Source organism: Vicugna pacos, chromosome 22, assembly GCF_048564905.1.
Source record: "Vicugna pacos chromosome 22, VicPac4, whole genome shotgun sequence".
In the NCBI taxonomy this organism is placed as follows: domain Eukaryota; kingdom Metazoa; phylum Chordata; class Mammalia; order Artiodactyla; family Camelidae; genus Vicugna; species Vicugna pacos.
In genome coordinates this window covers 31,907,678-31,935,548 of record NC_133008.1, presented here as the reverse complement: position 1 = coordinate 31,935,548, position 27,871 = coordinate 31,907,678, and the positions used below count along the sequence as shown (strand labels likewise).

General features: G+C 60.1%; 2 protein-coding genes across 2 annotated transcripts in view; one reads left to right on the top strand and one right to left on the bottom strand.

The window, feature by feature from the left end:
• Positions 1 to 24,428, top strand: part of APC2 (APC regulator of WNT signaling pathway 2) — a 25,800-nt gene extending 1,372 nt beyond the window's left edge. The window contains exons 2-15 of the mRNA XM_072948102.1: positions 4,750 to 4,908; positions 5,069 to 5,159; positions 5,279 to 5,459; positions 6,383 to 6,491; positions 6,615 to 6,731; positions 7,358 to 7,435; positions 7,635 to 7,733; positions 8,256 to 8,643; positions 9,358 to 9,453; positions 12,145 to 12,284; positions 12,682 to 12,759; positions 12,879 to 12,995; positions 13,322 to 13,536; positions 17,054 to 24,428. Coding sequence (XP_072804203.1) covers positions 4,750 to 4,908; positions 5,069 to 5,159; positions 5,279 to 5,459; positions 6,383 to 6,491; positions 6,615 to 6,731; positions 7,358 to 7,435; positions 7,635 to 7,733; positions 8,256 to 8,643; positions 9,358 to 9,453; positions 12,145 to 12,284; positions 12,682 to 12,759; positions 12,879 to 12,995; positions 13,322 to 13,536; positions 17,054 to 22,004 — 6,819 coding nt within the window. The 3' untranslated portion in view covers positions 22,005 to 24,428. The remainder of the gene's footprint in view (positions 1 to 4,749; positions 4,909 to 5,068; positions 5,160 to 5,278; positions 5,460 to 6,382; positions 6,492 to 6,614; positions 6,732 to 7,357; positions 7,436 to 7,634; positions 7,734 to 8,255; positions 8,644 to 9,357; positions 9,454 to 12,144; positions 12,285 to 12,681; positions 12,760 to 12,878; positions 12,996 to 13,321; positions 13,537 to 17,053) is intronic.
• Positions 24,391 to 27,871, bottom strand: C22H19orf25 (chromosome 22 C19orf25 homolog). The gene is made up of 3 exons (XM_072948103.1): positions 27,818 to 27,871; positions 27,483 to 27,613; positions 24,391 to 26,190 (listed from the first exon to the last, which is right to left on the bottom strand). The coding sequence occupies exons 2-3, from the start codon at positions 27,610 to 27,612 to the stop codon at positions 25,964 to 25,966; spliced, it is 357 nt and encodes a 118-aa protein (XP_072804204.1). The 5' UTR covers position 27,613; positions 27,818 to 27,871; the 3' UTR covers positions 24,391 to 25,963.

Sequence of the window (27,871 nt, the reverse complement as noted above, 5' to 3'; positions counted from 1 at the left end):
GTGGTCCTAGAATGTCCAGTGATCCTGAGTCTGGTTGTGGTTCAAAGATTTACGGGGTCAAGGATTTGGAGTGGTGTCAGGGATGTGATGTTCCGGAGGCTTGGAGACAAGGGCATTTTGCCCTAGAGCCTCAGCTCCCATGTGCCCTCAGCCTTCCAGGCCCCAGCCACACCCAGAGTGATAAATGCCCAGGGAGGGCCTGATGGGGCTCATGCATGAACTCAAGCAATGTGCTCCCTGTCCTGAGCCTGTTTCCCCATGTGTACAAGGACAAGACTGGCCATGGGACCCTCCCAAGCTCTGCCAGCTCTAAGGTTCCGGCTGAGAGGGGCCTAGAGAGTAGTGACATCTGAGACTGGGTAGGGGAGCTGAGACTTAGGTCCAGTCAGAGTGGGGGCAGGGATTCTCCAACCCATCTTCAGTGATCAAAGGGGAAGCTGAGGCCAGAGAGAGACATGCCCAAGGGCATTCAGGGAAATCAAGGTGCAGCTGAAGCCAGGGCCCCGGGCTCTGTCCTCTCCCCACCCTCATTCTAGCTTTGCCCAGTCTGCCCTGCTTTTCCATAGTCAGTTCAGCCCCATGACTCCTCCAGGGGGACTGCGCCTGCTCTAAATGCTTCATAACTTCTCTGGTCCAGCCCCACTGCCCTCTGTCCTCCGTGGCCCCCCAGGAGTCCATCTTTCCTGAGTGGGCTCTGGTCTCTCCTGGCTCTGGGCATTGCACATGCTGTTCCCTCGGCCTGGAATGCTTTTCTCCTCCTTGACCCCATGACCAACTCTTAGTCATTCTGAAGAGCCCCAGCACCAGTGTCCCCTTCTCAGTGCAGCCTTCCCAGCCTCTGGAAAGAGCCTTTCTGCCCACTGCACCCCCCTTACCAAGCTCCACAGGCTGGGGGCAGCTGTGTCCAGCTCTGGAGGCCCTGAACATTCAGGCCCCCACATCTCCTGGTCCTGGTGCCTTCTTTGTCCTTCAGACAGCGGGCAACCTGAGCCACAGCTGCAGATATGGGCTTTTGATGTTAAACCCTCAAGTGGCCTCTGGGGACCTATGGTTGATCTGAGACAGCTAGGGACATGTACTCCTGGTATCCCAGACCCCTCCCTCCTCTGGCTTCCCTTATGTGAAGGTGAATTATGGGTGCGACCAGAGACAGAGACACAGACAGAGATTTAAAGAAAGCAGGGGGATGTGGGCAGGGACATGATGTCACAGCAGATGCCCACAGAGGTTCTGATCCTTTGCCAGGGAGACAGGGAGAAATAGGGAGAAATGCAGGGTCCCAGGTGCTTCCCAGTGTGCCTGCCCATCCACCACGCTCAACCTCTACACCAGCCAGAATCTTGGGGTGGGGGTCCAGCTGGAACCCCAAACCTGGCCTGCTCTGACCCATCCGAACAAGACCAGGCTGGATCCTTAGGGAAGGGCTTTCTGTCCTGCCCCTGGAGCTTCCCTCCCTCCACCTTAAGATTCTGATGTAACATCCAAGACTGGATGGTTTACTATCAAATTCTGCAGATCCAGCCATGGGAGCTTCCAAGAGGCCATTTCACCCCAGAATGGGGTGGAGACACGAGGTCGTGGTCCTCAGGGTGCGCCCTTCCTTTTGGGGGTTCACCCCCACACATGCACACCCCCTTGAACCCGTGCGGAGGTCCGATGCCCGGCGGCAGCCGCTGGTCCCCGCCCCGGGCAGCCATTGGCTGTTGCCATGGCACCAGCCCATCTTCCCGCTCTGCCATTGGCCGCCGCGCCTGCATCCCGCATCCTGCATCCTCCCCCGCTCGCTGTGGTCTCGCCCAGAGCCCAGAGCGGCGGCGCCGCCTGGTCAGGCCCAGACCGGGCTTTGTTCGCCACAGAGCCCCTCGCCCTCGACGACAAAACCCCGGAGCCCCGGAATCCACGCACCGAGGCCCCCCCCGTCCGTGGAGGACTGGGAGCTCGGGCGGGACCCGCGGAGCTGGGCTGAGGGAGGAAGACCCAGGCCAGCCGAGCCCCAGTGAGATAAAGTAAGCGAACGCTTTCCCTGGGTGGAGGGCAGGGGGTGCGGCCTCTCTTCTGCCATGGATCTGCATCCCTTTCTCTCTGCCTCAGCACACACTCCGAAGCCTCTTTCTTCATCTTGGAGCCAGAGGAGAAACTGTCCCAGGGAGGTGGGCGTCTGCTTCGCAGCAGCTGGTCCCGCGCAAACACCCACTCACAGGTTTCAACACCCAGACCTCCCAGAGTCTGCGGGCAGGCCTGCTGTGTGCTTTAGGCGATGGTGCTGCACCTCTCTGGGGGCCAGTCGGATTAGAGGAAATACGGCCCCTCGGTGCTCATTCAGACAAACTGCCAGCTCTTGGTGCTTTCCCATCAGTGATGGAGATCTCTCTGATGCAGGGCCCTGAGGCAGCCTGGGGGCTAGGGGTAGGCAGGAGAGCTTCCAGGAGGAAGCTGCATGTGAGGGATAGCAGGAGTCAGGAAAGGTGTTTGGGGTAGGAGAACTGAATGTGCAAAGGCCTAGGGGAAAGAGAGCTGCTGGTGGCAGTGATGTGGGGTGTGTGTGGAGGAGTCACATCTTATGCTGAAGAGGCTGGGAAGCCATGGAGACACTGGGGCAGGGAAGAAATGGAACCCTCCTTGTGACTTTCGAAGTTCCCTCTGGCTGAGCCTGCCAAGTGGACTGTGGGAGGCCAGGAAGAGGCTGGCAAGGCTTCCCTGGGAAGGTCCAGCTGAGCAGAGCTTGAGGGGTTTGTGAGAGTGTGCGGTTTGTGAATCCAGATTATAATGAGGGAGCCTGGTGGGCAGCCTTGCTGCCAATTTCAGTTTGATGGGAACTCGGGAGTGACCACTGGGTGTGGGGGGAGCAAAGATGTCTGAGGCCTGGCCTGGGCCATTCCAGAAAAGCCCTGTGAGCACAGCCTGGGAGAAGGCCTGGGTGGGGTGCTCTGGGTTTGGGGCGTGGGAGGACGTGCCCAGGACGCGTGCTCCCCCCGGCCAGGCATGGCGTGATGGCTCAGCCAGGACACAGGGCTCCATCAGGACTGTAGGGGTCTGGCTGCAACCCTGGTCAGTTCTGATCCCCAGCTGGGACCCCTGACTAAGCCGTGGAAGGGAAGGCTGAGGTCATCAGGTCGCCAGCCTCCCCCACCTGACACACTGTCCTCATGGGACTGCTCCATCTGCCTGGGACTTGCAAATTGCTCCATGATCACCACTTCACCTGGACTCACATCGGCCCACAAGACAGGCCTGGCCAACCGAGTACTCCCCATTCGTCAGACATGCAAACCAAGGTCTTGGGTTGGGAGGTGCTTCTGTGTGTCCAGCACTGCCTGGACTTCCAGACACTTCCAAGGCAGCATCTGGGTTCCAGTCATGCCTTGTGTGTCCACTAGCCTCCGTTACTCTCTCTGAACAGCCTAATGGTGGTCCCTGAGACTCAGGATTGTGACAAGGAGTCAGATGACAGGGCCAGGCCCACAGTAGATCCTGAGTGGTTAGAATGGACTGACCCCACTTGGGGCTGAGTTCTTCCCCCAACTCCAGGTCCAGCTGTGCCCTTGGGGACCCCAGGGTTGGTGGGGGACTCAGCAGGGGAGGAGGAGGAGGAGAGAGAGGAGGATAATGAGCCACTGAATGAATGAGGGCCAAGGGCTGCCAGGTTGAGGGGGAGAGGGAGGGATCAGGTGCCCTGCTGTGGGCAGGCAAGGGCTGACTGATCTGGGGAGGGGGCTCAGGCAGGCGGGGAGAGGGGGCTCCCAGGGAGGAGGTGGCGGAGGGGATGGGCTGCCATTGGTGCACCTCAGACAAAGGCGGAGGGAGGGGGTGAGGGCTGATGGGAAGGGAACAAAGAGGACGGGGGGCCGGGGTTGGGACGGCTCATCTGGAGGGCCAAGCGCCAAGCAGAGGGAGGAGGCACTGGCCAGCTGGACAGAGGGAGGAGGCTGGGCTGGAGCAAGAAAGGACAGTCAGACACACAAAGAAGCCAGCGGCGGTGGCAGAGCCCTGGGGATGGGGCGTGGGACACTGGGGGCTGCAGGGGCTGGCAGAGGGCTGACCGGAGGGGCACCAGGCCAGGCAGGTAGCTACTCCAGGTCCAACCACTGATGGGGGGGTGTGGGGTCTGCAGGGCATCCAGGTTCCACACCCTCAGGGTGACCGTGGTAGGTTGGGGTCTGTCTGTCCCGCTGTCCAGCCGCAGGGGCTCCACTGTCAGCCTGACCATGGCTTTCTTGGAACCTCCACGGCATTCTTGTCCAGCGACTGGACCAGGTGGCAGGCTGTCTACCCAGCCTCTGCATAGCTATCTTTATTCAGGAGAGGGTCTTGGCTGTCCATCCATCTGTCTGTCTGTCTCTCTGGCTGTGTCTGTGAGCCTGGTGGCAGTGGGCTGGCCAGTCCACCTGCTGGCTTAAACTATCATGCTGTCTGTCCTTCTAGGGGGTTGTCAGCATATATGTCCAGGCCCAGCAGCGAGGGCCGATGTCTATCTGGGTCTTGTCCGTTGGTCGGTGGGCTGTCTGTCTGAACACCTGTCCGATGGCTGTATCCCTCTGTTTCCCATTGTCTCTGCCTATGTCTGTCACTCCATCTGCCGTGTTGTCTGTCCCTCGGATTCCCTGGGCCAGCACTGTCCTCTCTGCAGCAGGCCACACCAGCCACTCCGGCCCAAGATCCACCCCGGGTTTGGGTGGGAGGGTTTGGGCTTAGGTCAGGGGCCAGCCCCTCACCAGGCCCTTGGATGATTCCTCTCTCCTGTGGCTCCAGGCACTGCAGGAGCTGAAGATGACGAGCTCCGTGGCACCCTATGAGCAGCTGGTGCGGCAGGTGGAGGCCTTGAAGGCCGAGAACAGTCACCTGAGGCAGGAGCTTCGGGATAACTCAAGCCACTTGTCCAAGCTGGAGACAGAGACATCGGGCATGAAGGTAAGGGGAGGCAGGGCAGAGGATGTGGGCCGGGGTCTCAGGGACAAACCCCAGGGCGCTGGACCCAGGGATGGGCAGGCAGGACTGGGGGCCTCTCCCAGGGGGCTGGACCCGGCACGGTGCAGATGCTGACCGCCCTCTTTCCTGTCTCCACCTTCAGGAGGTCCTGAAGCACTTACAGGGCAAGCTGGAGCAGGAGGCCCGAGTGCTGGTGTCCTCGGGGCAGACTGAGGTGCTGGAGCAGCTGAAAGGTAAGGGGCTGGCCTGGGGGCCACCTCCCGCATACTGGGGCAGCCCCTGCCCCACTCCCAGAGGGAACTGGGAGGAGGGGAGGGGTGCTCACTGGGCCTCTCCCTCCATACCCATCCAGCCCTGCAGATGGACATCACCAGCCTGTACAACCTCAAGTTCCAGCCCCCAGCTCTGGCCCCGGAGCCAGCTGCCCAGACCCCTGAGGAAAGCCCAGTACACAGCTCCGGGCCCTCCAAGGACAGCTTTGGGGAGCTGAGCCGGGCCACCATCCGGCTGCTGGAGGAACTGGACAGGGAAAGGTGAGATGGCGGGGAACCTTACCAGAGGCTGCTTTCACAAGGTTCCACCCACAGCCTCTCTACTTTCTGATGTTCCCCATGTGCCCTGACCACTGAGCCTGCCCACCCACCTAGTGAGTAGCCCTCCCCCCCGCCCACACCCTGCCCCCTGTGGAGCCTCAGCCCACTTTCCTGGCCCAGCTAACCTCAGCTGGAGGGCAAAGGGGAGGGGGCCATTCCTGGCAGAGGGGAAGGCTCCTGGGAGATGTCCCTGGGGGCCCCGACATGCAGGCGTCTCCGGGGACAGGGCTGTGTCCAATGCCAGGCCTCAGAGTCAGGCCTGGAGCCAGAAGGACTCAAGGCGGCCTTTGTGGAGAAAGGGCTGCAGCCCAAGAAACTAGGGCCTGGAGCCGGAAGGAGGCAGGGTCCGGGTGCCTAGCTCACTCCGCCAGGTTGTGTGGGGTCAGATGCGGCAGTCCTGGAGCAGCCCGGAGTTAAGTCCACTCTCTGCTGTCAAGCAAGAACACTATCGCCTCCCCAGCCTCAGACTTCTGCTCTGTGAGATGGGAACAGCAGGGTCTGTGCACAGGGCGTGAAGAGGGGGAATCTATTGCACCTGGAGCAGCCCGAGCCTGGCATTTGCCCTGTGTAGGCTGCAGGGAGATTAGCCGGGCTTGCAGAGGTGTTAGAGTCAGAACGGCCGCCTCAGTTTTTCTCCGAGGACCAGGATTTACAAAGGAGCTACTTTCTCTCCTTTCAATTAATTTCCGTACCCCATTCCCACCTGGGACCGGCAGGGCCACGGGCGAGACTTTGCCACAGTGTTTATTAAACCTGGCACACAGTAAGCACCCAACAAGTGATTAGGAAAATCAGAATAAACAGCACACAGGCCAGGGCTCCCGCACTGTGAGCCGGGGCCCACCGACCTGCCCTCCCCCTAGGTGTTTTCTGTTGAACGAGATTGAGAAGGAGGAAAAGGAGAAGCTCTGGTATTACTCGCAGCTGCAGGGCCTGTCCAAGCGCCTGGACGAGCTCCCGCACGTGGAGACGGTGAGAGGGCAGGAAGGTGCCCAGGGGTCTGCAGTGCTCGCCCCGCCCACGGCGAGGGGAGCGGCGGGGAGGCCCCGGCCCCGTCCGGGCGTCCCCTCACTGCGGCCCACTTGCCCCTCCCAGCAGTTCTCGATGCAGATGGACTTGATCCGTCAGCAGCTGGAGTTCGAGGCCCAGCACATCCGCTCGCTGATGGAGGAGCGCTTCGGCACCTCGGACGAGATGGTGCAGCGGGCGCAGGTGCCGTGGGGGCGGGGCCATGAGCCAGCGGGCGAATCGGAGCGCTGAGATTGTTGTGGGCGTGGTCTGGGCTAGTAGGCGGGGTTATATGCCTGTGGGCGAATCAGAGGGCAGAGACCCCTGTGGGTGGGGTCTGGCTCAGGAGGCGGAGCCAGAGCTAGAGCTGGTTGTGGGTGGAGGCGGGGGGTGCTTAGGCCAGCACCAGGCTCGGAGGGCAGAGTCCGACAGCGATGGGGACGGGGCGGACAGGGCGACGAGCTGCAACCGGACAAGACTTGGGAGTTGACAGTCAGTGGCGGACAAAGTCAGGAAGGCCTGGAGGACGGGGTGGGGTCTAAATAGTGGGCGGAGCCAGCCCCTGCGGTTGAGAGTTGACCCTTGGGTGGGGCCGGGCAGAGGCGGGAGTAGACAACTCACTGGCTAGGGTTTAGGGTGGGTGGGCCGTATCAAGGAGGAGGCGGAGTCAGGGCCAAGGTCAGGGTTTGGGCAATGGGCGGGGTCCTACCAGGGACTGGGGGGAGTCAGAGCATGGGGCCGGATTTGGACTGGGGGCGAGGCCAAATTGGGGGGTAGGCAGAGTCAGAGCCTGGGTGGGAGGCCCGCAGCCTGCACTTTCTCCCCTGCAGATCCGTGCTTCCCGCCTGGAGCAGATCGACAAGGAACTGCTGTCAGCTCAGGACAGAGTGCAGCAGACGGAGCCCCAGGTACCAGGAGGGGTGGAGCCAGGGTCCTCAGGGCCGGTAGCAGCCCCAGGCAGCAAGGGGTCCAGGGCCTTGCTCAGGGTGCTGTAATCCGTCTGCTGCCCCCACCACAACGTCACGGGTGTGCGAACGGCATTAGCAGCCTGGGCGCTTTGTGGGGTGCCCTGGGGCTGAGCCCCCAGGCCTGGCGTTTTCCCCACAGGCCTTACTGGCAGTGAAGTCAGTGCCAATGGACGAGGACCCCGAGATGGAGGTCCCCACGCACCCTGAGGATGGTGCCCCTCAGCCAGGCAACAGCAAGGTGAGGGGAGTACAGGTGGGGAGAAGCTGAGAGGTGGGGTGGGGGGAGTGGTTGGTATACACAGCCAAGTGGGTCCTGCACCCCTGCCTCCCCATGCCGCCATAAAGCTTCCCCAGGTGTGGAGGGTCACCCTGAGTTGGAGTGCATGGTGAGGCGCGGTTGTGGTCTGGAGCCTGGTGGGGTGGGTGTGGATACCTGTTCTGCATATTTGGAGGGTGCTCTAGACGTGGATGGGGGCCAACCCTAGGAGTACCTGGTGAGGTCGATGGGGTGGCATTTGGCCCTCAGGGGCTGGAGGCATTTCTGCAGTGATATGTGGGTGTGTGCGCCCCACAGGATGCACAGCCAGGGTCTGGAATGATGAGCGCGAGGCTCTCCTGGCTGAATTGTTAGACTCCCGCCTGCTGAGAAGGAGTCACCAGGGCTGCTGTTGGCTGCCCCTGGCTGGGGAGTGCAGGTGGGCTGACTGGGGCCAGGCGATCCAAGCAGGAGTCCTACCCTGACGTCTCCTGCCCCTCGCAGGTGGAGGTGGTCTTTTGGCTTCTGTCCATGCTGGCGACGCGTGACCAGGAGGACACAGCCCGCACGCTGCTCGCCATGTCCAGCTCACCCGAGAGTTGTGTGGCCATGCGCCGCTCGGGCTGCCTGCCGCTGCTGCTGCAGATCCTGCATGGCACTGGCACCGAGGCGGGGTCTGGGGGCCGCCATGGGAACCCTGGGGCGCCGGGAGCCAAGGACGCACGTATGCGCGCCAACGCAGCGCTGCACAACATCGTCTTCTCCCAGCCAGACCAGGGCCTGGCGCGCAAGGAAATGCGTGTCCTGCACGTGCTGGAGCAGATCCGCGCCTACTGTGAGACCTGCTGGGACTGGCTGCAGGCCCAGGACGGCGGGCCCGAGGGAAGCGGCGGTGAGTGTGCAGCTTCTGTGCGATGGATATGCAGCCCGGGCTTCCTGGGTGGTGGGGCAATGCCGTTAGCAGTAAGGACAGCCTCTGGCTTTAGCCTTGCTCTGTGCCACCCGCCAGCAGAGGCCTTGTGGGAACCTGTGAGGACAGACTGGCAAAGGGATAGCCCCTAAAAATGACACCCTAGCGCTGCCGCCGCAGGGCAGATGCTCAGGAAGCAGTCACTGATTGCATGGCTGGATTGTGGGTCACCCTGGAAACGTGGACACAGAGTTTGAGATTCCAAGCTTTTGCAGGGGGCTGCAAAATGGTTTTTTTTTTAATTTTTAAATTTGGATTTATTTATTTATTTAGGAGGGTAAGGGAGGTAATTAGGTCTATTTATTTACTTACTTGTAAGAGGATGTATGGGGATTGAACCCAGGACCTCACTCATGCTAAGCATGCGGTCTACCACTTGAGCTACACCCGCCGCCCCACCAGCAAAGTTAGTATCAGATGCTGAGCACCAGGCCGGGGAAGGCAGGCATCTCCTCGTTCACTTCAGAGGGTCCGTGAAGGAGGCCTGCTGCTCTAGGAGTGACCCCCACATGCCCAGCCAGCAGCAGTTTGGAAAGCTCTGGAGTCTTTGCAGGCCGGAGGGGTGGAGACTTTGGGGAGGGGCCAGCCGACATTGCCTGGAGTGGGAGGGCTCTGACCTGGTCCCTTCGCCCACAGCCCCCGTCCCCATCGAGCCACAGATCTGCCAGGCCACCTGTGCTGTGATGAAGCTGTCGTTCGACGAGGAGTACCGCCGGGCCATGAACGAGCTGGGTGAGTGCCCACCCTCCTCCCTGAGCGCAGCCCCACCCGCATTTGGCTCGAGGCCTCCCTGCTTCGTTCAGACCAGGGCAGGCTCTCAGCCCTTGTGGTCCCGAGGCTCAGAGAACAGCGAAGAGGCCAGGAAGCCAACTGCAAAGGGAAGGTTCCAGCTCAGTGCGCAGAGCTCCAGGGCGGGGCGGGGCGGGGCCACCCTGTGAAGTTGAGGTTTGCTAGCGTTACCGCAGCTCTTCCTCCACATAACAATACTGGCAATGTGGGAAAGGAAAGACCAAGGGCCAAAAATCCCGTCAGTGTGCTCAGCTTGACTCTAATGGTTACAAAATGAGGCACCACTTCTCACCCAGCATGTGGTCAACGTGCTCAGTTTTGTAGGATCTCACTGTGGTCCTCCACCCCATGTGGAAATGGGTTCGAACCCAGTGGAGGAGAGCTTTCTGAAGGGGCGATTTTGTCTTGACTTTTATTTGTATGTATATAGTGGAGGTGCTGGGGATTGACCCGAGGACCTCAAGCATGCTAAGTGGGAGCTTTTCACTCTGTACCCCTGAGCTATACCCCGCCTCCTCCAGGGGCATTTGGAATAACGGACACTTTAAGAGAGGAGACGCCTCGAGTCCCCACCCCCGGCCCCCGGCTGGGGGCTTATCCTCTGGCTGGATTTACATACAGAGGTGCAGGGAAACAAGCAAGGCAGCCACCCACCCAAGTGAGACCCCCACCCCGACACAGCAGGAGTGCCCGACGGCAGGGGGCCGGTCGGACGCAGCAGCCCGTTAGACAGACTTCTTCAGTTCTCCGTGGGTCGATGGGGGGACAGTACACCCAGAGAATAGGGGCTGTCCTCCCCGCCAGCAATGAGGGGCGGGAAGGAGAATTTCCGGTTTCATGGCAACCCCTTCTGACAAACGCACACTAGGAACACGTGCCCCTTCCACGTGATAAAACGGCGGTTCTCACGGCGGGGTCCCGGGACCCCTGGGGGCTACCAAGTTCCTTCCAAGAGGTCTGCAAAGGCACTGTCATGTGGGTAAGCTAACAACCGGCCTTTTCCATGCTCGTTCTCTCGTGTGCACGTGTCCAGTGGGGCTTTCCACACCCTCCGACTCTGAGGACCACTGGGCTGCACGTTCTGGGGTTCAGAGGTTTCTCCATTTTAGTTTCCAGTCTGGTAAATTTTGCTAGCTGTAACCCACCTGAACGAAAACTCTCTGGGGTCCTCAAAAAATGTTCAGAGTGTGCAGGGGTCCCAAGACCAGAATGCTTGCTTGCCACTGGTGGCCAGGGCCCCACTCAGGTGAGCAGTCCCTTAGTTCCCGGAAAAGTGCTCCACCCATAGCTCAGCTCAGTTCACTCTTTTTTTGTTGTTGTTGTTATTTTTTTCCTTTGTGTGGGTTCCCAGGAGTGGAGTTTCTACATTAAGAAGCAAAAAGCCTTTGGAATTTCCCCCCCTCAACTTCTAGTTATGTATTTAAACATTTTTAAAACTGTGGTAAAATGTGATTGTGGTAAAATGTGTATGTATTATATAAATGTGGTAAAACATATAAAATTCACCTTCTTAGCCATGCGTAAGGGCACAGCTCGGTGGCATTAGGTACATCCATGCTGTGCCAGCAACCGCAGCACCCTTCTCCAGCACTTCGTCACCTTCCCAAACTGAACCTTTGTCCGCGTTAAACACTGACTCCCCCTCCCCCTCCCCAGCCCTGACAGCCAGGAGCCCCCTCTCTGTCCCTGCGGACTGGCCTGTTCTGGACATTTCACATCCATGAACTCACACGCTGTGTGTCCTTCTGTGTCTGCTTCTCTCACTGAGCATCGTGCTCTCAGGGTCCGTCCACGTGGGAGCGGGCGTCAGAGCTTCTCCCCTTTTCGTGGCTGAGTGACCTCCCACGTGGGGAGGGACACGGTGTGTGTCTGTCATCTGTTGATGGACCCTCGAGTTGTTGCCACCTTCTGGCTGTCATGACTCGTGCTGTGCACGTGCATGTGTGGCTCACTTTGGGAGTTTTCTGGTTTGTGTTGCCTGCCTTCCCCAGGATGCTCCTTACCGGCATGCCCATCAGCAAAATTGCTTGTCCAGCACAGGAGGAGCCATTGCTGAGTGGCGGGTGGGGGTGGCAGCTGGTGTTTGGGTTCCTGCGGGCTCTTTCCCTTCTACTCACGCTGACCATTCTCCTCCCCAACATTCATTCTCTTTGTAAAGTGAAAATCCTTTTCCTAGTGAGTGAAGAATTGTGTGTGCAGGTCACAGGCACCCAGTCCTGCCCTCAGTGGCTCATAGTCTAATGGTCTTAGGGACTTCTCATCTGGGGAGTCACGGGGCTTCCCTGAGCAGGTGACTCTTGAGCAGAAGGGGACCCAGGAGACTGGGTGAATAGCAGGGAACAGCATCCAGGCACAGGGAGCAGCATGTGCAAAAGCCCCGCAGACGAAGTGTGACTGAAGGCTGAGGGCAGAAAGGAGGCGAGTGTGGAGATGCAGGGCAGCCTGACTGGTGGCAGGCTGCCTGGAGGTGGCGTCCCCAGAGTTGGGCTTCAAAGGTGGACCTGGGGGAGAGCTGATCTGGCAGTGGGATGGAGGGGAGGATGTCTAACCAGAGGAACTGTGTGGGCAGAGGCTGGGAGGAGGGCAGGTGGTTTGGGATGCTCGCCCGCCCCCAGCGCTGCCGTGTCCCCCCAGGTGGGCTGCAGGCCGTGGCGGAGTTACTGCAGGTTGACTACGAGATGCACAAGATGACCCAGGACCCTCTGAACCTGGCCCTGCGCCGATATGCTGGCATGACACTCACCAACCTCACCTTCGGGGATGTTGCCAACAAGGTGCGTGGGCAGGCGGCGGGGCAGCAGCCCCTCTGGTCTAAGCCCCCTTTGTCCTCATCCCTGCCTCAAAGTAGCACTGGGAGGTGGGGACAGGTGTTCCCAATTTACAGGTGGGGAGACTGAGGCCCAGAGCCTCCCTCAGGCAGGACACTGTCCTCTTGGCCGCTCTGCTGCTGCCCCCAGAGGGGCACCTCTGGGTAGGCGGGGGTTGGGGTGGGGCTGGTGTCTGTGCCTCTGGAGCTTCAGTTTCCGCATCTGAAGGGCGACTGCTCCCTCCCCCTCCCCCGTGATGGTGAAGATGGGAGGTTGGGGTCCAAATGCTAGCACACAGTAAGTACTCCATTAGCATGGGAGGGGGCCCTCCTGCCACAGCGTGACTTTCCTGCGTCACCCACAGGCCACGCTGTGCGCCCGCCGGGGCTGCATGGAGGCCATCGTGGCCCAGCTGGCGTCTGAGAGCGAGGAGCTCCACCAGGTACCCGGAGGGTGGCGCCTCGGTGTGGTGTCCGCTGCTGGCGGCAGGGTTAAGGGCAGGGGTGGGGTTGCCTCTGGAGCCTGGCCCGGGCCCAAGGTGCCTGCTCTGCGCCTGCGCAGGTGGTGTCCAGCATCCTGCGGAACCTGTCCTGGCGGGCTGACATCAACAGCAAGAAGGTGCTGAGGGAGGTGGGCAGCATGACTGCCCTGACGCAGTGCGTCCTGCGAGCCACCAAGGTGGGCGCTGGCTGGGGTGCTGGGCTGGGGCCAGGGGAAAGGGGGCCACCAAGGCTGCTAAGCGCGAGCCAGGGGGCAGGGAGGCACTGGCGGCAGGTGGTGAGTTCTCTGTCTTGGGAGGAAATCAAGCCAAACCACCTGCCACTTGGCAGGTGGTCCAGGCCTGGGGCTTCCAACCAGGGGACAGTGGATCCCATTACTTTTTACTTTTACTTGAAAACGCGTTTGGGTGTTATTTGTCACTGCCTCGATGGGGAGGGTCCCTGCGGTGGGGCTGGGCCTGGGGCCCTCACTGCTGACCCCCTCCCGCTCCTCCCTGTGCCCAGGAGTCCACCCTAAAGAGTGTGCTCAGCGCCCTGTGGAACCTCTCAGCGCACAGCACGGAGAACAAGGCCGCCATCTGCCAGGTGGATGGCGCCCTGGGCTTCCTGGTGAGCACGCTGACCTACAAGTGCCAGAGCAACTCGCTGGCTATCATCGAGAGCGGCGGCGGCATCCTGCGCAACGTGTCCAGCCTCGTCGCCACCCGCGAGGACTACAGGTCGGCCCCGCCGCCCTGGGGGCAGCGCGGGGAGGGCGCGGGGATGGTGGGCCCTTGGGACGGGGGCGGCTCGCGGTGGGCGGGGGGGCGCCCTTCGTCCTCCTGCAGACGGGTGGTCCCGACCTGTCCCCGGGGACTACTTTTCTAGTGTAAACATACCCCAAATATTACATGGGCTACACGGAGACTAAATTTTACGTTAGTTTGGTAAAAATACATGCAATTTTCTAAATAATATTAATGAATATTTGTTCTTCATGAAAATATTATTCACTGAGTAATATTAATAAGTAAACACTATTCTTTATTAATATACTTATTATTTAGTAGTTAACATTTATAATAAGCAATGCTTCTAATGTATGCAAATACATAAATCTTTTTAGTGTAAGTGTATCCTAAACATTGCATGGGATATACTTATACTAAATTTTAAATCAATTCATACAAAATATATAATTTTCTAAAAAATAATATTCTTTATGAAAATAAATACAATATTCACTAAATAGTGTTAATAAACATTACTTGAATAACAAGCATTTATTGCTTACTAGGTAACAATAATAATGCTTCTAATGTAGGCAAATACATACTTTTTTTAGTGTAAGTATATACCAAATATTGCAAGGGATATACTTACATTGAATTTTCCTTTATTCAAATAAAAACGTACCACTTTTTTAGATAACAGTAAAGCTTATTATTTACTAAATAAAATATCACTTAAGACTAATAAAAAGTAATGCTTCAATGTATGAAAACACTTTTTTTGGTATATCCCAGGATATACTTGTGCTAAAGATTTTATCAAAATAAAAATTTGTTTGCAAATCAATGTGATACACTGTATCAACAAAAGACAAAAACCACACAGTCATCTCAATAGATGCAGAAAAAGCATTTGATAAAAGTCAACATCCATTCATGACAAACACTCTCACCAAAGTGGGTAGAGAGGGAACATATCTCAACATAATAAAAGCCATTTATGACAAACCCGCAGCCAGCACACTACTCAGCAGTAAAATGCCGAAAGCCTTCCCGCTAACATCTGGAACAGGACAAAGACGCCCACTCTCACCGCTTCTAGTCAACACAGGGCTGGAAGTCCTGGCCACAGCAACCAGGCAAGAGGAAGAAAGAGAAGGGGTCCAATCTGGAAGGGAAGAGGTAGAACTGTCCCTAGACGCAGATGACATGATGCTATAGACAGAAAGCCCTGAGGGCTCCACGCAAGAACGACTAGAGCTGATAGAAGAATTCAGCAAGGCGGCAGGACGCAAGGTAACATACAGAAATCTACTGCACTTCTTCACACTAACAATGAAATAGCAGAGAAGGAGAGCAAAGAAACAATCCCTCTTAAAAACTGGATCAAAAAAATACTTAGGAGCAAGCCTGACGGAGGAGGTGAAAGACGCACACCCTGAGACCCGGAGAACACCGACTAAGGGAGTTAAAGACGGCTGAAGGCACGGGAAGGCAGCCCATGCTCTTGGATTGGAAGAGTTAATAGTGTTAAAATGGCCACGCTACCCAAAGCAACCCTTACAGATTTAATGCGATCTCTATCAAATTACCCAGGACATTTTTCACAAAACTAAAACAAATAATCCTAAAATTTATATGGAATCACAAAAGACCCAGAACTGCCAAAACAATACTTTTAGGAAAAAGAATGAAACTGGAAGCATAACCCTCCCAGACTTCTGACAATACTACAAAGTTACAGTGGTCAGAACAGCATGATGTTGGCACAAAAACAGACTTATGGATCAATGGGCCAAACAGAGAGCGCGGAAATAAACGCACACACCTGTGGTCAGTTACTCTTTGACAAAAGAGGCAAGATTATACAATGGGGAAAGGACAGTCCCTTCGGCAAGAGGCGCTGGGAAAGCTGGACAGCTCCATGCAAATCAGTGACGTCAGAACCCTCCCTCACGCCACACACAGAAATAAACTCAAAAAGTCTTAAAGACTTAAACATAAGACAGGACACCATAAATCTAGACAAGAACACAGGCAAAACATTCTCTGACATAAATCACAGCAGTGTTCTCCTAGTTCAGTCTACCCAGGCAACAGAAATAAAAGCAAAAATAAACAACAAAGGAAGCCATAAACAGAACAAAAGGACAACCTACAGACTGGAAGAAAATACTTGCAAGTGGTGTGACTGACAAGGGCTTCACTTCCAGAATATACAAACAGCTCATACAACTCAATACAAAGGAACAAACAACCCAATCAAAAAACGGGCAGAAGACCTACATAGACATTTCTCCAAAGAAAACATCTAGATGGCCAACAGGCACGTGAAAAGATGCTCAACATCCCTAGTTATCAGAGAAAAGCAAATCAAAGCCACAGTGACGCATCACCTCACACCAGTCAGAATGGCCATTATTCAAAAATCCACAATAAACGCTGGAGAGGGTGTGGAGAAAAGGGAGCCCTCCTACATACTGGTAGGAGTGTAGTTTCGTGCAGCCATTATGGAAAACAGTATGGAGATTCCTTAAAAAACTAAAAATAGACTTACCGTATGATCCAGCTATCCCACTCCTGGGCATACATCTGGAAAAGAAAAAAACTCTAATTTGAAAAGATACATGCACCTCAGTGGTCACAGCAGCACTATTTACAGCAGCCAAGACATGGAAGCAACCTAAATGTCCATCAGCAGAAGACTGGATAAAGAAAATGCGGTGTACATACATATATGATGGAATACTAGTCAGCCATAAAAAAACGAAATAATGCCATTTGCAGCAACATGGATGGACCCAGAGATTATTAGTCAGACAAAGACAGATATTATATGATACCACTTATATGCTGAATTTAAAATACGATGCAAGTGAACTTATTTACAAAACAGAGACACAGAGAAAACAAACTTACTGTTACCAAAGGGGAAGTAGGGGGAAGGGATAAATTAGGAGTCTGGGATTAGCAGCTACAAACTGCTATATATAAAATAGATAAACAACAGGGAACTACATTCAATATCTTGTAATAACCTATAATGAAAAAGAATATATATTATGTAAAACTGAATCACTTTGCTTTACACCAGAAACTAACACAACATGGTAAAATCAACTATACTTCAATTTAAAAAATTTTTTCAATTTATTAAATAATGCTAATGAATTAATAAAAAGTATTTTTTAAAGCAAGCAAAAATCAGTCTTTAGTATACCCCAAACACCACAAGGCTTAGGTGCATTAAAATGAGATATACTAGAACTATTCACTTTAAAAGATAAACATTATTTTTTAAAAAGAGAAATATTACTATGTTAGCATTATTTTATTTAATAAGTATTTCATTGCTATTAATAAATAAAAGTTTAGCACAGCCCATTTGATATTTGAGATATACTTATACTAAATATTTAATCTCTTTCCTGAAATTCAAAGTTACCTGGGCACCTCCTTTTCGCTGCTGGTGGGATGCGGGCGGTCAGGGCGGGGCGGCGGGTGGGGCCTGACCGCTCCTCCGCAGGCAGGTGCTGCGGGACCACAACTGCCTGCAGACGCTGCTGCAGCACCTGACATCGCACAGCCTGACCATCGTGAGCAACGCGTGTGGCACGCTGTGGAACCTGTCGGCCCGCAGCTCCCGCGACCAGGAACTGCTGTGGGACCTGGGCGCCGTGGGCATGCTGCGCAACCTGGTGCACTCCAAGCACAAGATGATCGCCATGGGCAGCGCTGCCGCCCTGCGCAACCTGCTGGCCCACCGGCCGGCCAAGTACCAGGCGGCCGCCACCGCCGTCTCCCCCGGCGCCTGCGCGCCCAGCCTGTACGTGCGGAAGCAGCGCGCGCTGGAGGCCGAGCTGGACGCGCGGCACCTGGCCCAGGCGCTTGACCACCTGGAGAAACAGGGCCCACCAGAGGCCGAGGCCGAGGCCTCCTCCAAGAAGCCCCTGCCGCCCCTGCGGCACCTAGACGGCCTGGCCCAGGACTACGCCTCTGACTCGGGCTGCTTCGACGACGACGACGCGCCCTCCCTGGCCACAGCCGCTCCCGCCACCGCCGCCACCGCCGCCACTGAGCCTGCCAGCCCCGCCGTGCTGCCTCTCTTCCTGGGCAGCCCCTTCCTGCAGGGGCAGGCGCTGGCCCGTGCCCCGCCCACCCGCCGTGGTGGCCTGGAGGCAGAGAAGGAGGCCGGTGGGGAGGCAGCGGTGGCGGCCAGGGCCAAGGCCAAGCTGGCGCTGGCGGTAGCGCGGATCAACCGGCTGGTGGAGGACATCTCGGCCCTCCACACCTCGTCCGACGACAGCTTCAGCCTCAGCTCTGGGGACCCTGGACAGGAAGCTCCGAGAGAGGGGCGTGCACAATCCTGCTCCCCTTGCCGGGGGCCGGAGGGTGGGCGGCGGGAGGCCGGCAGCCGAGCTCACCCGCTGCTGCGGCTCAAGGCGGCCCACGCCAGCCTCTCCAACGACAGTCTTAACAGCGGTAGCACTAGCGACGGGCATGGTCCCCGCGAGCACTCGAGGCCCAGCCAGCTGGCGGCGCTGGTGGAGCACCGAGAGGGTCCCTTGTGTGGCCAGGAGCGGCCGAGCCGGCTTGACCTCCACCTGCCCGGCAGCCAGGCTGAGCCAGCAGCCCGGCACAGCGTGGCCACCGATGCCCAAGTGCGCACCATCAAGCTGTCACCCACCTACCAACACGTGCCATTGCTTGAGGGCACTGCGCCCCTGGCAGCTGGGGCCCGGAAACAGGCCTGGCTGCCCACAGAGGGCCTGAGCAAGGTCCCTGAGAAGCTGGTAGCCGAAGCCACACCTCTCTGCCTGTCCCGCTGCAGCTCCCTGTCCTCACTGTCCTCGGCCGGCCACCCGGGCCACAGTGAGGCTGGGGACCTGGACGACAGTGATTCGTCCCTGGAGGGGCTGGAGGAGGCCGGCCCCCGAAAGGCAGAGCTGGACGGGGTCTGGCGAGGGCCAGGGACTGCCTCGCTGCCTATGGCCATCCCGGTGCCCCGGCAGGGTCGTGGGCTCGGGGTGGAGGACGCCACACCCTCAAGCTCATCTGAGAACTGTGTGCAGGAGACACCGCTGGTGCTGAGCCGCTGCAGCTCCGTCAGCTCGCTGGGCAGCTTTGAGAGCCCGTCCATCGCCAGCTCCATCCCCAGTGACCCGTGCAGCGGGCTGGGCAGTGGCACGGTCAGCCCCAGTGAGCTGCCCGACAGCCCCGGACAGACCATGCCGCCAAGCCGCAGCAAGACGCCGCCACTGGCCCTGGCACCGCCAGGCGAGCGGGAGGCCACCCAGTTCAGCCTGCAGTGGGAGAGCTATGTGAAACGCTTCCTGGACATCGCCGACTGCCGGGAGCGCTGCCGGCTGCCGTCCGAGCTGGACGCGGGCAGCGTGCGCTTCACGGTGGAGAAGCCGGATGAGAACTTCTCCTGCGCCTCCAGCCTCAGCGCGCTGGCCCTGCATGAGCTCTACGTGCAGAAGGACGTGGAGCTGCGGCTGCTGCCCCCGGCCGGCCCCGAGCGCGGCCGCGGCGGAGGCGGAGGCCCGGGCCCCCACCTGACTGGGCATCGCCGGCTGGACGAGGCTGGTGTTCGCCTCGAGGGGCCAACATCCGCTGACCAGGAGCTGGAGCGGTTGCGTGACTGCCTTGGTGCAGCCGTGCCTGCCCGGCTCCGCAAGGTGGCCTCCGCACTAGTGCCGGGCCGGCGTGCACTACCTGTGCCGGTCTACATGCTGGTGCCTGCCCCGGCCCGGGAGGATGACTCCTGCACTGACTCGGCCGAGGGCACGCCGGTCAACTTCTCCAGTGCCGCCTCGCTCAGCGATGAGACGCTGCAGGGACCACACAGGGATGGCGGGCGTGTAGATGGCCAGAAGCCCGCAGGCCGCACCGCCCCCACAAAGCAGCCTGCAGGACACCAGCACAGGGCAGGAGGTATGGGCCGGAAAACAGAGCAGCCCCGAGGGGCTGGCAGGAGCCGGGCGGGGTTGGAGCTGCCCCTCCGCAGGCCCCCGAGCGCCTGCGGGGACAGGGAAAGCTCGCGCCCAGCTCGGGCGCGTGGGGATGGGGCCCTGCAGTCTCTGTGCCTCACGACACCCACCGAGGAGGCGGTGTACTGCTTCTGTGGCAATGACTCGGACGAGGAGCCACCCACAGCAGTGGCGGTGGCGCCCCCACGGCGGGTATCCGCCATCCCCCGGGCGGTGAAGAGGGAGCGCCTGGCTGGTGGCAGGAAGGAGGCACAGGTCGCACCCAAGGCCATGCCCACGGCTGCGCCGCCCGCCCGGGCCCAGCCCAGCCTCATTGCTGACGAGACGCCCCCATGCTACTCCCTGAGCTCCTCGGCCAGCTCCCTCAGTGAGCCTGAGCCCTCCGGGCGCACAGCCGGCCGGCCCCGAGCCCCTGAGCCAGCGGCTACCAAGGGTGGGCGGGACAGCTCCCCCAGCCCGCGGGCCGAGGCAGAGCTGCTGCGGCGCTGCATCGGCTCAGCCATGCCCAGACGCCGGCCCCAGGCCCCCGGCCCGCGGCGTCACCAGCCCCGAACTGCGCGACCAGAGGAGCAGCCGACAGAGGTGCACCAGGAGCGTAGCGAGGAGGCGGCGGGCTCAGACCATGCCTCAGACCTGGACAGCGTCGAGTGGCGAGCCATCCAGGAGGGCGCCAATTCCATCGTCACGTGGCTGCACCAGGCGGCCGCGGCAGCCACCCGCGAAGCCTCGTCCGAATCTGACTCCATCCTGTCCTTCACGTCGGGGCTGTCAGTGGGCTCCACCCTGCAGCCCACCCTGCACAGAAAGGGGCGACGCCCAAGGGCAGAAGGCCAAGCAAGCAGTGCTGTGCGGCCAGAAAAACAGGACGTGGCCTTGGCCCAGCGCAGCGGTGGCCCGGAGAAGCCACGTGGCGCTCAGAAGACTGCGTCCAGGGTGCCAGCCGTGCTCAGGGGACGGACGGTTATCTATGTGCCCAGCCCAGCAGCCCGAGCTCAGCACAAAGGTGCCCCTGGCCCCCGCACTGTGCCAAGAAAGATGGGAGCCCCAAGCCCCGTGCAGCCAGCAGCTCCAGCCAAAGCCCCCGGCCCCGGGCAGCAGCGGTCTCGGAGCCTGCACCGGCCTGGCAAGACCTCGGAGGTGGCGGCACTGAGCCCCCCTCAGAGGAGCGCCACGCCACCCGCTCGCCTCGCCAAGACCCCGTCATCGAGCTCCTCTCAGACCTCCCCTGCCTCCCAGCCTCTGCCCAGGAGGTCGCCCCCAGCCACCCAGGCTGGGGGGCCCCTGCCCGGCCCTGGGGCCGCTCCAGTGCCCAAGACCCCCGCACGGGCCCTGCTGGCAAAGCAGCACAAGACACAGAAGTCGCCGGTGAGGATCCCCTTCATGCAGAGGCCTGCCGGGCGGGGGCCGCCACCCCTGGCCAGGGCGGCCCCGGAACCCAGTCCCAGAGGCCGGGCAGGGGCCGAGGTGGGCCCGGGCACCCGAGGGGGCCGCCTGGGCCTGGTGCGCGTGGCCTCCGCCCGCTCCAGCGGCAGCGAGTCCTCCGACCGCTCGGGCTTCCGGCGGCAGCTGACCTTCATCAAGGAGTCACCAGGCCTGCTGCGCCGACGCCGCTCCGAACTGTCCTCGGCCGAGGCCACCACCCCTGCTGCCCAGGCCGGCTCGCCCCGCCGTGGCCGGCCTGCGCTGCCTGCCGTCTTCCTCTGCTCCTCGCGCTGCGACGAGCTGCGGGCGCCCCCCCAGCAGGCCCCGGCCCCACCGCAGCTCCCCGCAGCCCAGGCCAGCCCCTGCGAGAGGCCGCCCCGGCGCACCAGCTCCGAGAGCCCATCACGCCTGCCTGTCCGCACACCAGCGGCCCGGCCCGAGACGGTCAAGCGCTACGCCTCTCTGCCCCACATCAGCATGGCCCCCAGGCCCAACAGCGCCGCCCCCAGGCCCGCGGCTGACCCGGCCCGCCGCAGCAGTGACGGGGAGGCCCGGCCACTGCCCAGGGTGGCTGCGCCGGGTACCACGTGGCGTCGCATCCGGGACGAAGATGTCCCGCACATCCTGCGGAGCACGCTGCCTGCCACCGCCCTGCCCCTGATGGGCTCCTCACCCGAGGAGGGCCCGGCTGGCCCACCGCAGCGCAAGACCAGTGACGCTGTGGTCCAGACAGAGGACTTCGCTGCCACCAAGACCAACTCCAGCACGTCTCCAAGCCTGGAGAGCAGGGAGCCTCCCCAGACCATAGCCGGCGGCCCCACCTCCCTCCTTGGCAGCGACGTGGATGGGCCCAGCCCTGCCAAGGCGCCCACCCCTACCCCCTTTGTCCACGAGGGGCTAGGGGTGGCCGCAGGGGGCTTTCCTACCAGCCGGCATGGCTCCCCCAGCCGCTCAGCCCGGGTTCCCCCCTTCAATTACGTGCCCAGCCCCATGGTGGCAGCCACCGCTGACTCTGCCGTGGAGAAAGCCCCTGTCCCCATCCCCACCAGCCTCCTGGAATAGTGGCCAGAGCTGGCTTTCCAGAACATCCTCTCCCGGCCCAAAGCGGTCTGGCGGCCCCGAGGGTGGTCCCAGGGCCTGCCTGCCCAGCCAGTTGCCCGCCCTCTGAGCCTCACCCCTGCCCACATGGGCCTCACAACTCACACGTAGACGCTTGCTTCTGTGCCGGGGAGAGGGGTGGGCACTACGGAAGGAAAATGAGCGGCAGGCTGGACCTCAAGTCCCTGCTAGAGGTGGTCCCACGGTGGACCACCCTTCTAGCAGGGGCTGTCCTCAGCAGTGCCCTCCAGGGCTCCCAGCCCTGCTGGGCCCAGGATCAGCATGACACTCCCCTCCTCCACCTCAGGAGCTGCAAGGAGGTAACGGTGCCCGCCGAGGTGGGGGACAGGGCTGGGGAGGGTGGCACCAGCAGGAGCCTGCCAGCTGGGGGCTGCGGCAATGCAGGCACAGGAGGAAGCCTGTAATTACAGGCAGGACCGGGTAATTTGTTAATAATGGCTCAGCTGGTTTGTCTGCCTTCTCAGCCCCAGCTGGGGGTGTGGAGGGGGTGCAGCTGAGCCCAATAGAAAGGCAGCCCCTGCCCCAGACAGAGACAAGTAGGGAGCCTGGAGACTGAGGGTGGGGGTGGGGTGCGGTCGCGACCCAGGGCACCCCTGCAACTGGTAAGGAACAAGCGGAAGGGGGTGTGTGGACGATGGGTGGGCTCTGGCTGACCTGGGCAGGCAAGGTCAAGATGCCCTGGTGGGCAAGGTACCAACGGGAGGGGCCAAGGAGAGGCAGCTGTGACCCCGGCAGGACTGCAGCCCAGGAGAGGAGGTCCCGGCAGACAGCTGCCCAGCCACTGGTCTTTCCTTTTTCAATCTTACTCTCCTTTCCAAGGTGAGGAGCCCTGGGTCTGGGGCTCCTCCCTGTGGGATAGCGTGACTGTGGGATCCAAGGTGGAGCCTGCGCCCAGCCTCCGGACTGTGGGACCTGGAGCCCCGGAACCACAGCCGACAGATGTGAGAGAGCTGGTACCAGACAAGGCAGGGAGGTGGACAGCAGGCCTGGAGGCCAGGAGAGGCCGCACCCCAAGGCAGGTGTGTGGTCCTTCTCCACCCAAGCACACCTTGTGTAGGAAGAGCTGACGACCTCTTCCCTGCAGAGCCTGGCTCTGCGCCAGAGCTGCTCTGGGCCCACGGGTCTGCCATCACAGCTGCCCCGCAGAGCTGCTCCTGGGGGCTGGGGGCCAACGTCCTTTCTCTGGGAGGAGAGGACATGGGGTTGAGTCAAGAGGCGCCGAAGGAGCCGTCTCCACCTACGGGCACCACTGTCCCGTCCCTCGGACACTATGCTGCTGCTGCCGCTTAGAGCGCACATGGACCACGCTGTGTCCCCTCCTGCAACACCCCGTCCTGCAGGACAGACTCCAGGGCTCTGCCTGAGGGACCAGAACAGGACACACGACCAGAAGGGCTGCAGACTGCACCAAATGCTCCTTCTTTGACGGCACCCACAGTGGGGGCCTCTGGGGAGTCTCCCCGGGGAGCCGGCAGGCAGCAGAGGGCACTGGACCTGGGGGCTCCAGGCCAAACTCAGAAACTGCGGTTCCTGTCCCCATCAGCAGCGTCACGGCAGGGCCAGGTGGTCTTCCAGGCTTCCCAGACTTGGGGGCTACAGCCAGCCTCCCCATTGAAATGGGTCCCCACCCCAGCTGACCCGGCGGTGGGGGTGGGGTGGGGCAAGCCCCACACCGTGAGACCCAGAGCGGTGCTCTCGCCGCTGTGTGCCTGTCTCCCTGCGTGGGCCGTGGGGAGACCTCCCAGAGCTACCTCTCGGGCAAGCAGAGCCGTGGCGTGACTGGTGACAGAGGACCCTCCCCGGCTGCCTGCCCTCTGTCCGGCCCTGGGCATTCTCTCCACAGGCAGGGCCCGCTCATCCTCGTCCAGCAGCCACTTCTGCCTTCTCCACCCACGGCAGTGGGGGCCCAGGGGCCTGGGCAGAGCAGGTTCCTGGAGAAGACAGCTCTGGCAGTCACTGAACAATTGACCTGAGGCCGGAGCTGGGGGACTGAGGATCCAAATGCTGCCCGTGAAGCCCTGACCCCTCAGGACGCTGCTTGGCCACCTGGCCACCTGTCAAGGGGGCATGGGGCACCCAAGCTGGGGACCTCAGCCCAGGGGCAGATGGACACCCCGAGCTGGGTGCTGAATTCTCAGCATTACCTCACCCACACCGCCCAGCTGGCTGCAGCCCGAGCCGAGCTGCCGTGGTTCATCTCCTGCACCCGCGTCTCCATTCAGTCCTGGGCCTCCTCAGTGTACACACTCAGCTCCCTGTACATACAGCCCCGCCTGTCCCCCCACCAACTGTAAAGCCATCATCTGGTTGGAGGCTGTGGAACCAGACGTCTCACGTGCACCTTTAATAAACAGCTGTCAGATCGCACTCCACACTGCCCATGGCGCTGCCCTGAGATGGCATGGCTGGGACGAGGGTCAGGAGGGGAACTTCACAGGCCTTTCCACCTGGCCAAACCTGCCCCAGGTCCAATGCTGCCTGCAGAACCCTGCTCCCCAGAAGCGCGAGGATGGGAGGGCAGAACCCAGAGCTCAGTGCCGGGCCGGGGTTTAGGGAGAGCGCCCATGCCAGGCACGGGGGACGGGACTGGGGAGGAGGTCAGTGGAGTGACCTGACCCTGAGGGGCTCCAGAGAGTAAACAGTGTCCCAAAGACAGGAGTCCTCACCCGGAGATGGGGCCGGGCAGGGAGGGGTGATGCACCCCAACCAAGGGCCAGCTGATAGCAAACTGACTCTGGACGAGGCGGCCTAGCACCTGCAGCTGCAACCAGAGCCAGTCCTGCCCTGTGTGAACACCTGTGCACCCCAGGTCATGTTTCCTTTTCTGGGGAGTCTCTCAGGGTTAAGCAGGCACCCTTTCTTTAGGGAAAGAGCAACACCTCCTGGGGCGTGTAGCATCTCCCACCTGAGGGCTCTGCCGTGGTGGGGCCCAGTGCTGCCCCAAGCTTCCAAGGAACCCGAGAAAGGAGTGGCTCACAGAGGCACCATTCAGGTGACCAGACATGGGGATTTCACCTGAGGGGCTCAGTGGGGTTGTCCACCATAGGCCTGGCCCCGGGGCCACCTCCCGCAGATCCACTGCTTCTCTGGTCTTCATGGGATCTGTTTTAGGGTGAAAGCCCTTTTCAAGATTCTTTCCTGCCCCACCGCCCACCTGCCCACAGGTGGAGTGTGCAAGGAGTGGGGGCAGTGAGGTGAGGGCTCCGGGCAAGCAACTGACCATCCCATCCTCTCATGGGAGCCCAGGCCTCGCGCCCCATTAAGACAGAATCCTGCAGCTGACGGACAGACAAGTGTCTGCCCTGAGGGAGTGCCCATGCCTTAGATGGGGTGCCCGGGGCCCCGAAGAGTGCTCCCCCGTCCCTAGGGCCCATCTCAGATCTGGGCCCCGCAGGGCCATTGCTCCTCATAACCAGGGCCACCATGGGCGGGGCAGGAGACTGAACTCCCCCATCCTCTCCTGGAATCTCTGGGGGCCTCCAGTTCATATACCAGAACCAGAGGGGTGGGTTCTGCCAGCTCAGCTGAATGGGTGATCAGTGAAGCAGGGTGCCCGAGGGGAAGGAGGGGAGGAAGGCTGGACTGGCCCTCGGGTACTGGGCCCACAGGAAGTCCAGTCCAGGCTCCACGGCTATTGGGCCCCAGGAGAGAAGCTCCGGGGTGAAGGACATGTGTGCGCCCCAGACCCACCCTCAGAGAGGGGCCCGACCAGCTGAAGCCCACTGCCCCTGCCGCAGCCACACACCCTGGGCAAGCTGTGTCCCCTGGGGCCTAGGCCCGTGCCTAGGCCACAGGAGAAGGGAAATGCAGAACCTGCTTCTGGGACCCAGGGCTCATGTCTGAGGTGTGCTGGTCAGGTGTTCAGGGGAGGACCCAAGGTTCTGGCGAGCCTGGGGGCCAGGTCAGCCTGAGGAGGTGGCCACAGTGCCTGGCAGAGCCACCTGCCCGACCTGGCAAACGTCGTGCTCCAGCTTCTGGCCAGCTCGCTGCAGCTCCTCACACTTCTGCTTCAGCCGGGTGCCCGCCTGACGCAGTCTCTGGTTCATGGCCACGTAGACCCGGCTCTGCTGGTAGAGCTGCTCCCGCTGGGCCTCTGTGTCCTCAGCCCTCCCGGAGGGGCCTGGGGAATCTGGGGACAGGACATGACAGCATCACTGCCCGCTGTACATGGAGAGGACTCAGTTCACCCCCCAGAGAAAGCATGTGACTGAAGGCGACAGGTCACAGAGAAAAAGGCCTGACTCCACTGTCCCCTGGCCCTGCCTTGGGGTGGGCTCCAGTTCCTGGAAAAGGTGTTGACCCCATGATGGAATCACGGAGCAGGACGGCTCTCATCTGTACTCCTGAAACCTCTCCGTGGTTGTGCAACCTCGTGATGCTCAACACTCAGGGAGTTGGAGGCAAGCAAGGAGGGCGTGACACGCACTTCTCAGTGACCCTGCTCCCCAAAGGGCGCGCCTGTTGAGCGGGAGATGGGGGGCGGGGCAGAAAGAGCACAGGCTTCAGGGCAAACTGGAGACACATCGAGTTCCCCTCCACTCTGCCTGGTCCCATGTCTCTCGACAGGCCTGGAAACCCTGGCATTCAATTAAAAATCACCTTATCACCCGCCTTAGTAACAGGGCGGGAAAGCCTGACAGCGCACAGGGAGGCCAAGTGTGGTCCCAGGCACAAACACAAGCCAGCAAAGGAAGCCACTTCTCCCCTGAAGTGGGCCCTGGCAGTGCCCGGGCTCCGGCTTCCCCAACCTCGTAATGCCAGGGACCTGGGTCCATGATTCTTAGCCTGGGGCTCAAGCAGCCTGGGAAGACCCAGCTGCAGTCGCAGAAAAAATGCCACTTACGTTCCTCGGGCTGCCCGGTGCAACATAGCATTCCGGGCGGGGAAACGCCCTCCAGCTGGGCCGTCCCGAGCAGCACCGGCCAGGGGTGGCTCCTGGACGCTTAAACTGTGGCCACGTGGGGCAAAGAATTAAATTTTCTACTATTACTTAATAAAACAAAATTTCCCAAAGCGTTTCTCACTCTCTACCTTCCCAAGAGACTTATATGTAATGTCTCTACCCACTAGAATGGCCTGAAGGTAGGCATTTTTATCTTTTTTGTTCACCTCTCTGCTTCAATGCTTAGAACAGAACCTGATCCATAATAAGCTCTTAATGAAGGTTTGTTAAGTGAATAAATTAACTTCACAGAGCAGAACACAAAATTCACCGTACAACTGTAGGCGTGACCCTGTAGTCACTTAGCTGATTCTATCTTCTGTACAAGGGGTGAACATGCTTTTTCTGTAAAAGGCCAGGCAGCCTCTGTCCTGACTACTTAACTCTGCTTCTATGTCTTCAAAGCAGCCAAGTGCCTCCCCCGCCTCTTCCTGCTGGGGTCTCGAGGCCGCCTCTCCCCTGCTTGGCCTAGGCCCTACCTTCCCGGGCCAGGGCGGTGAAGACGGGGTCCTCGGCGGGGGCCCCGCGCACGTCCTCCAGGATCTGCTCCACCGTGGGGGGCGCCGGGCGGGTGGGCAGCACCACGCGCTTCTTGGCCTTGGAGCCCATCCTTGGAGGCGGGAGAAGGGAGCGCTGACCCGGCTGTTCCTCCCGCCCAGCGAACTCCTGCACAAGCTCCGGGGCTCCGCTCCCGGCGAAGCCCGCCCTGCCCCGCTCCTCCCAGAGGCGAACAGCCCAGGCACAGGCGCTTCAGAGTCCGGCTCCACCCAGGCCACAGCTTCCCCCAAAGCTCCCGGCGCCACGGCCGCCTCACCTAGCAGCGCGCCTCAAGCCGCCACCGCGGCCGAGCAACCACTTCCGGTTCCGG

Coding starts and splice junctions, on each gene's coding strand:
- C22H19orf25 (XM_072948103.1), bottom strand. CDS start 27,612: ATGGGCTCCAAGGCCAAGAAGCGCGTGGTGCTGCCCACCCGCCCGGCG. Junction 26,191..27,482: donor CACCGCCCTGGCCCGGGAAG/GTAGGGCCTAGG, acceptor TCCTGTCCCCAG/ATTCCCCAGGCCCCTCCGGG.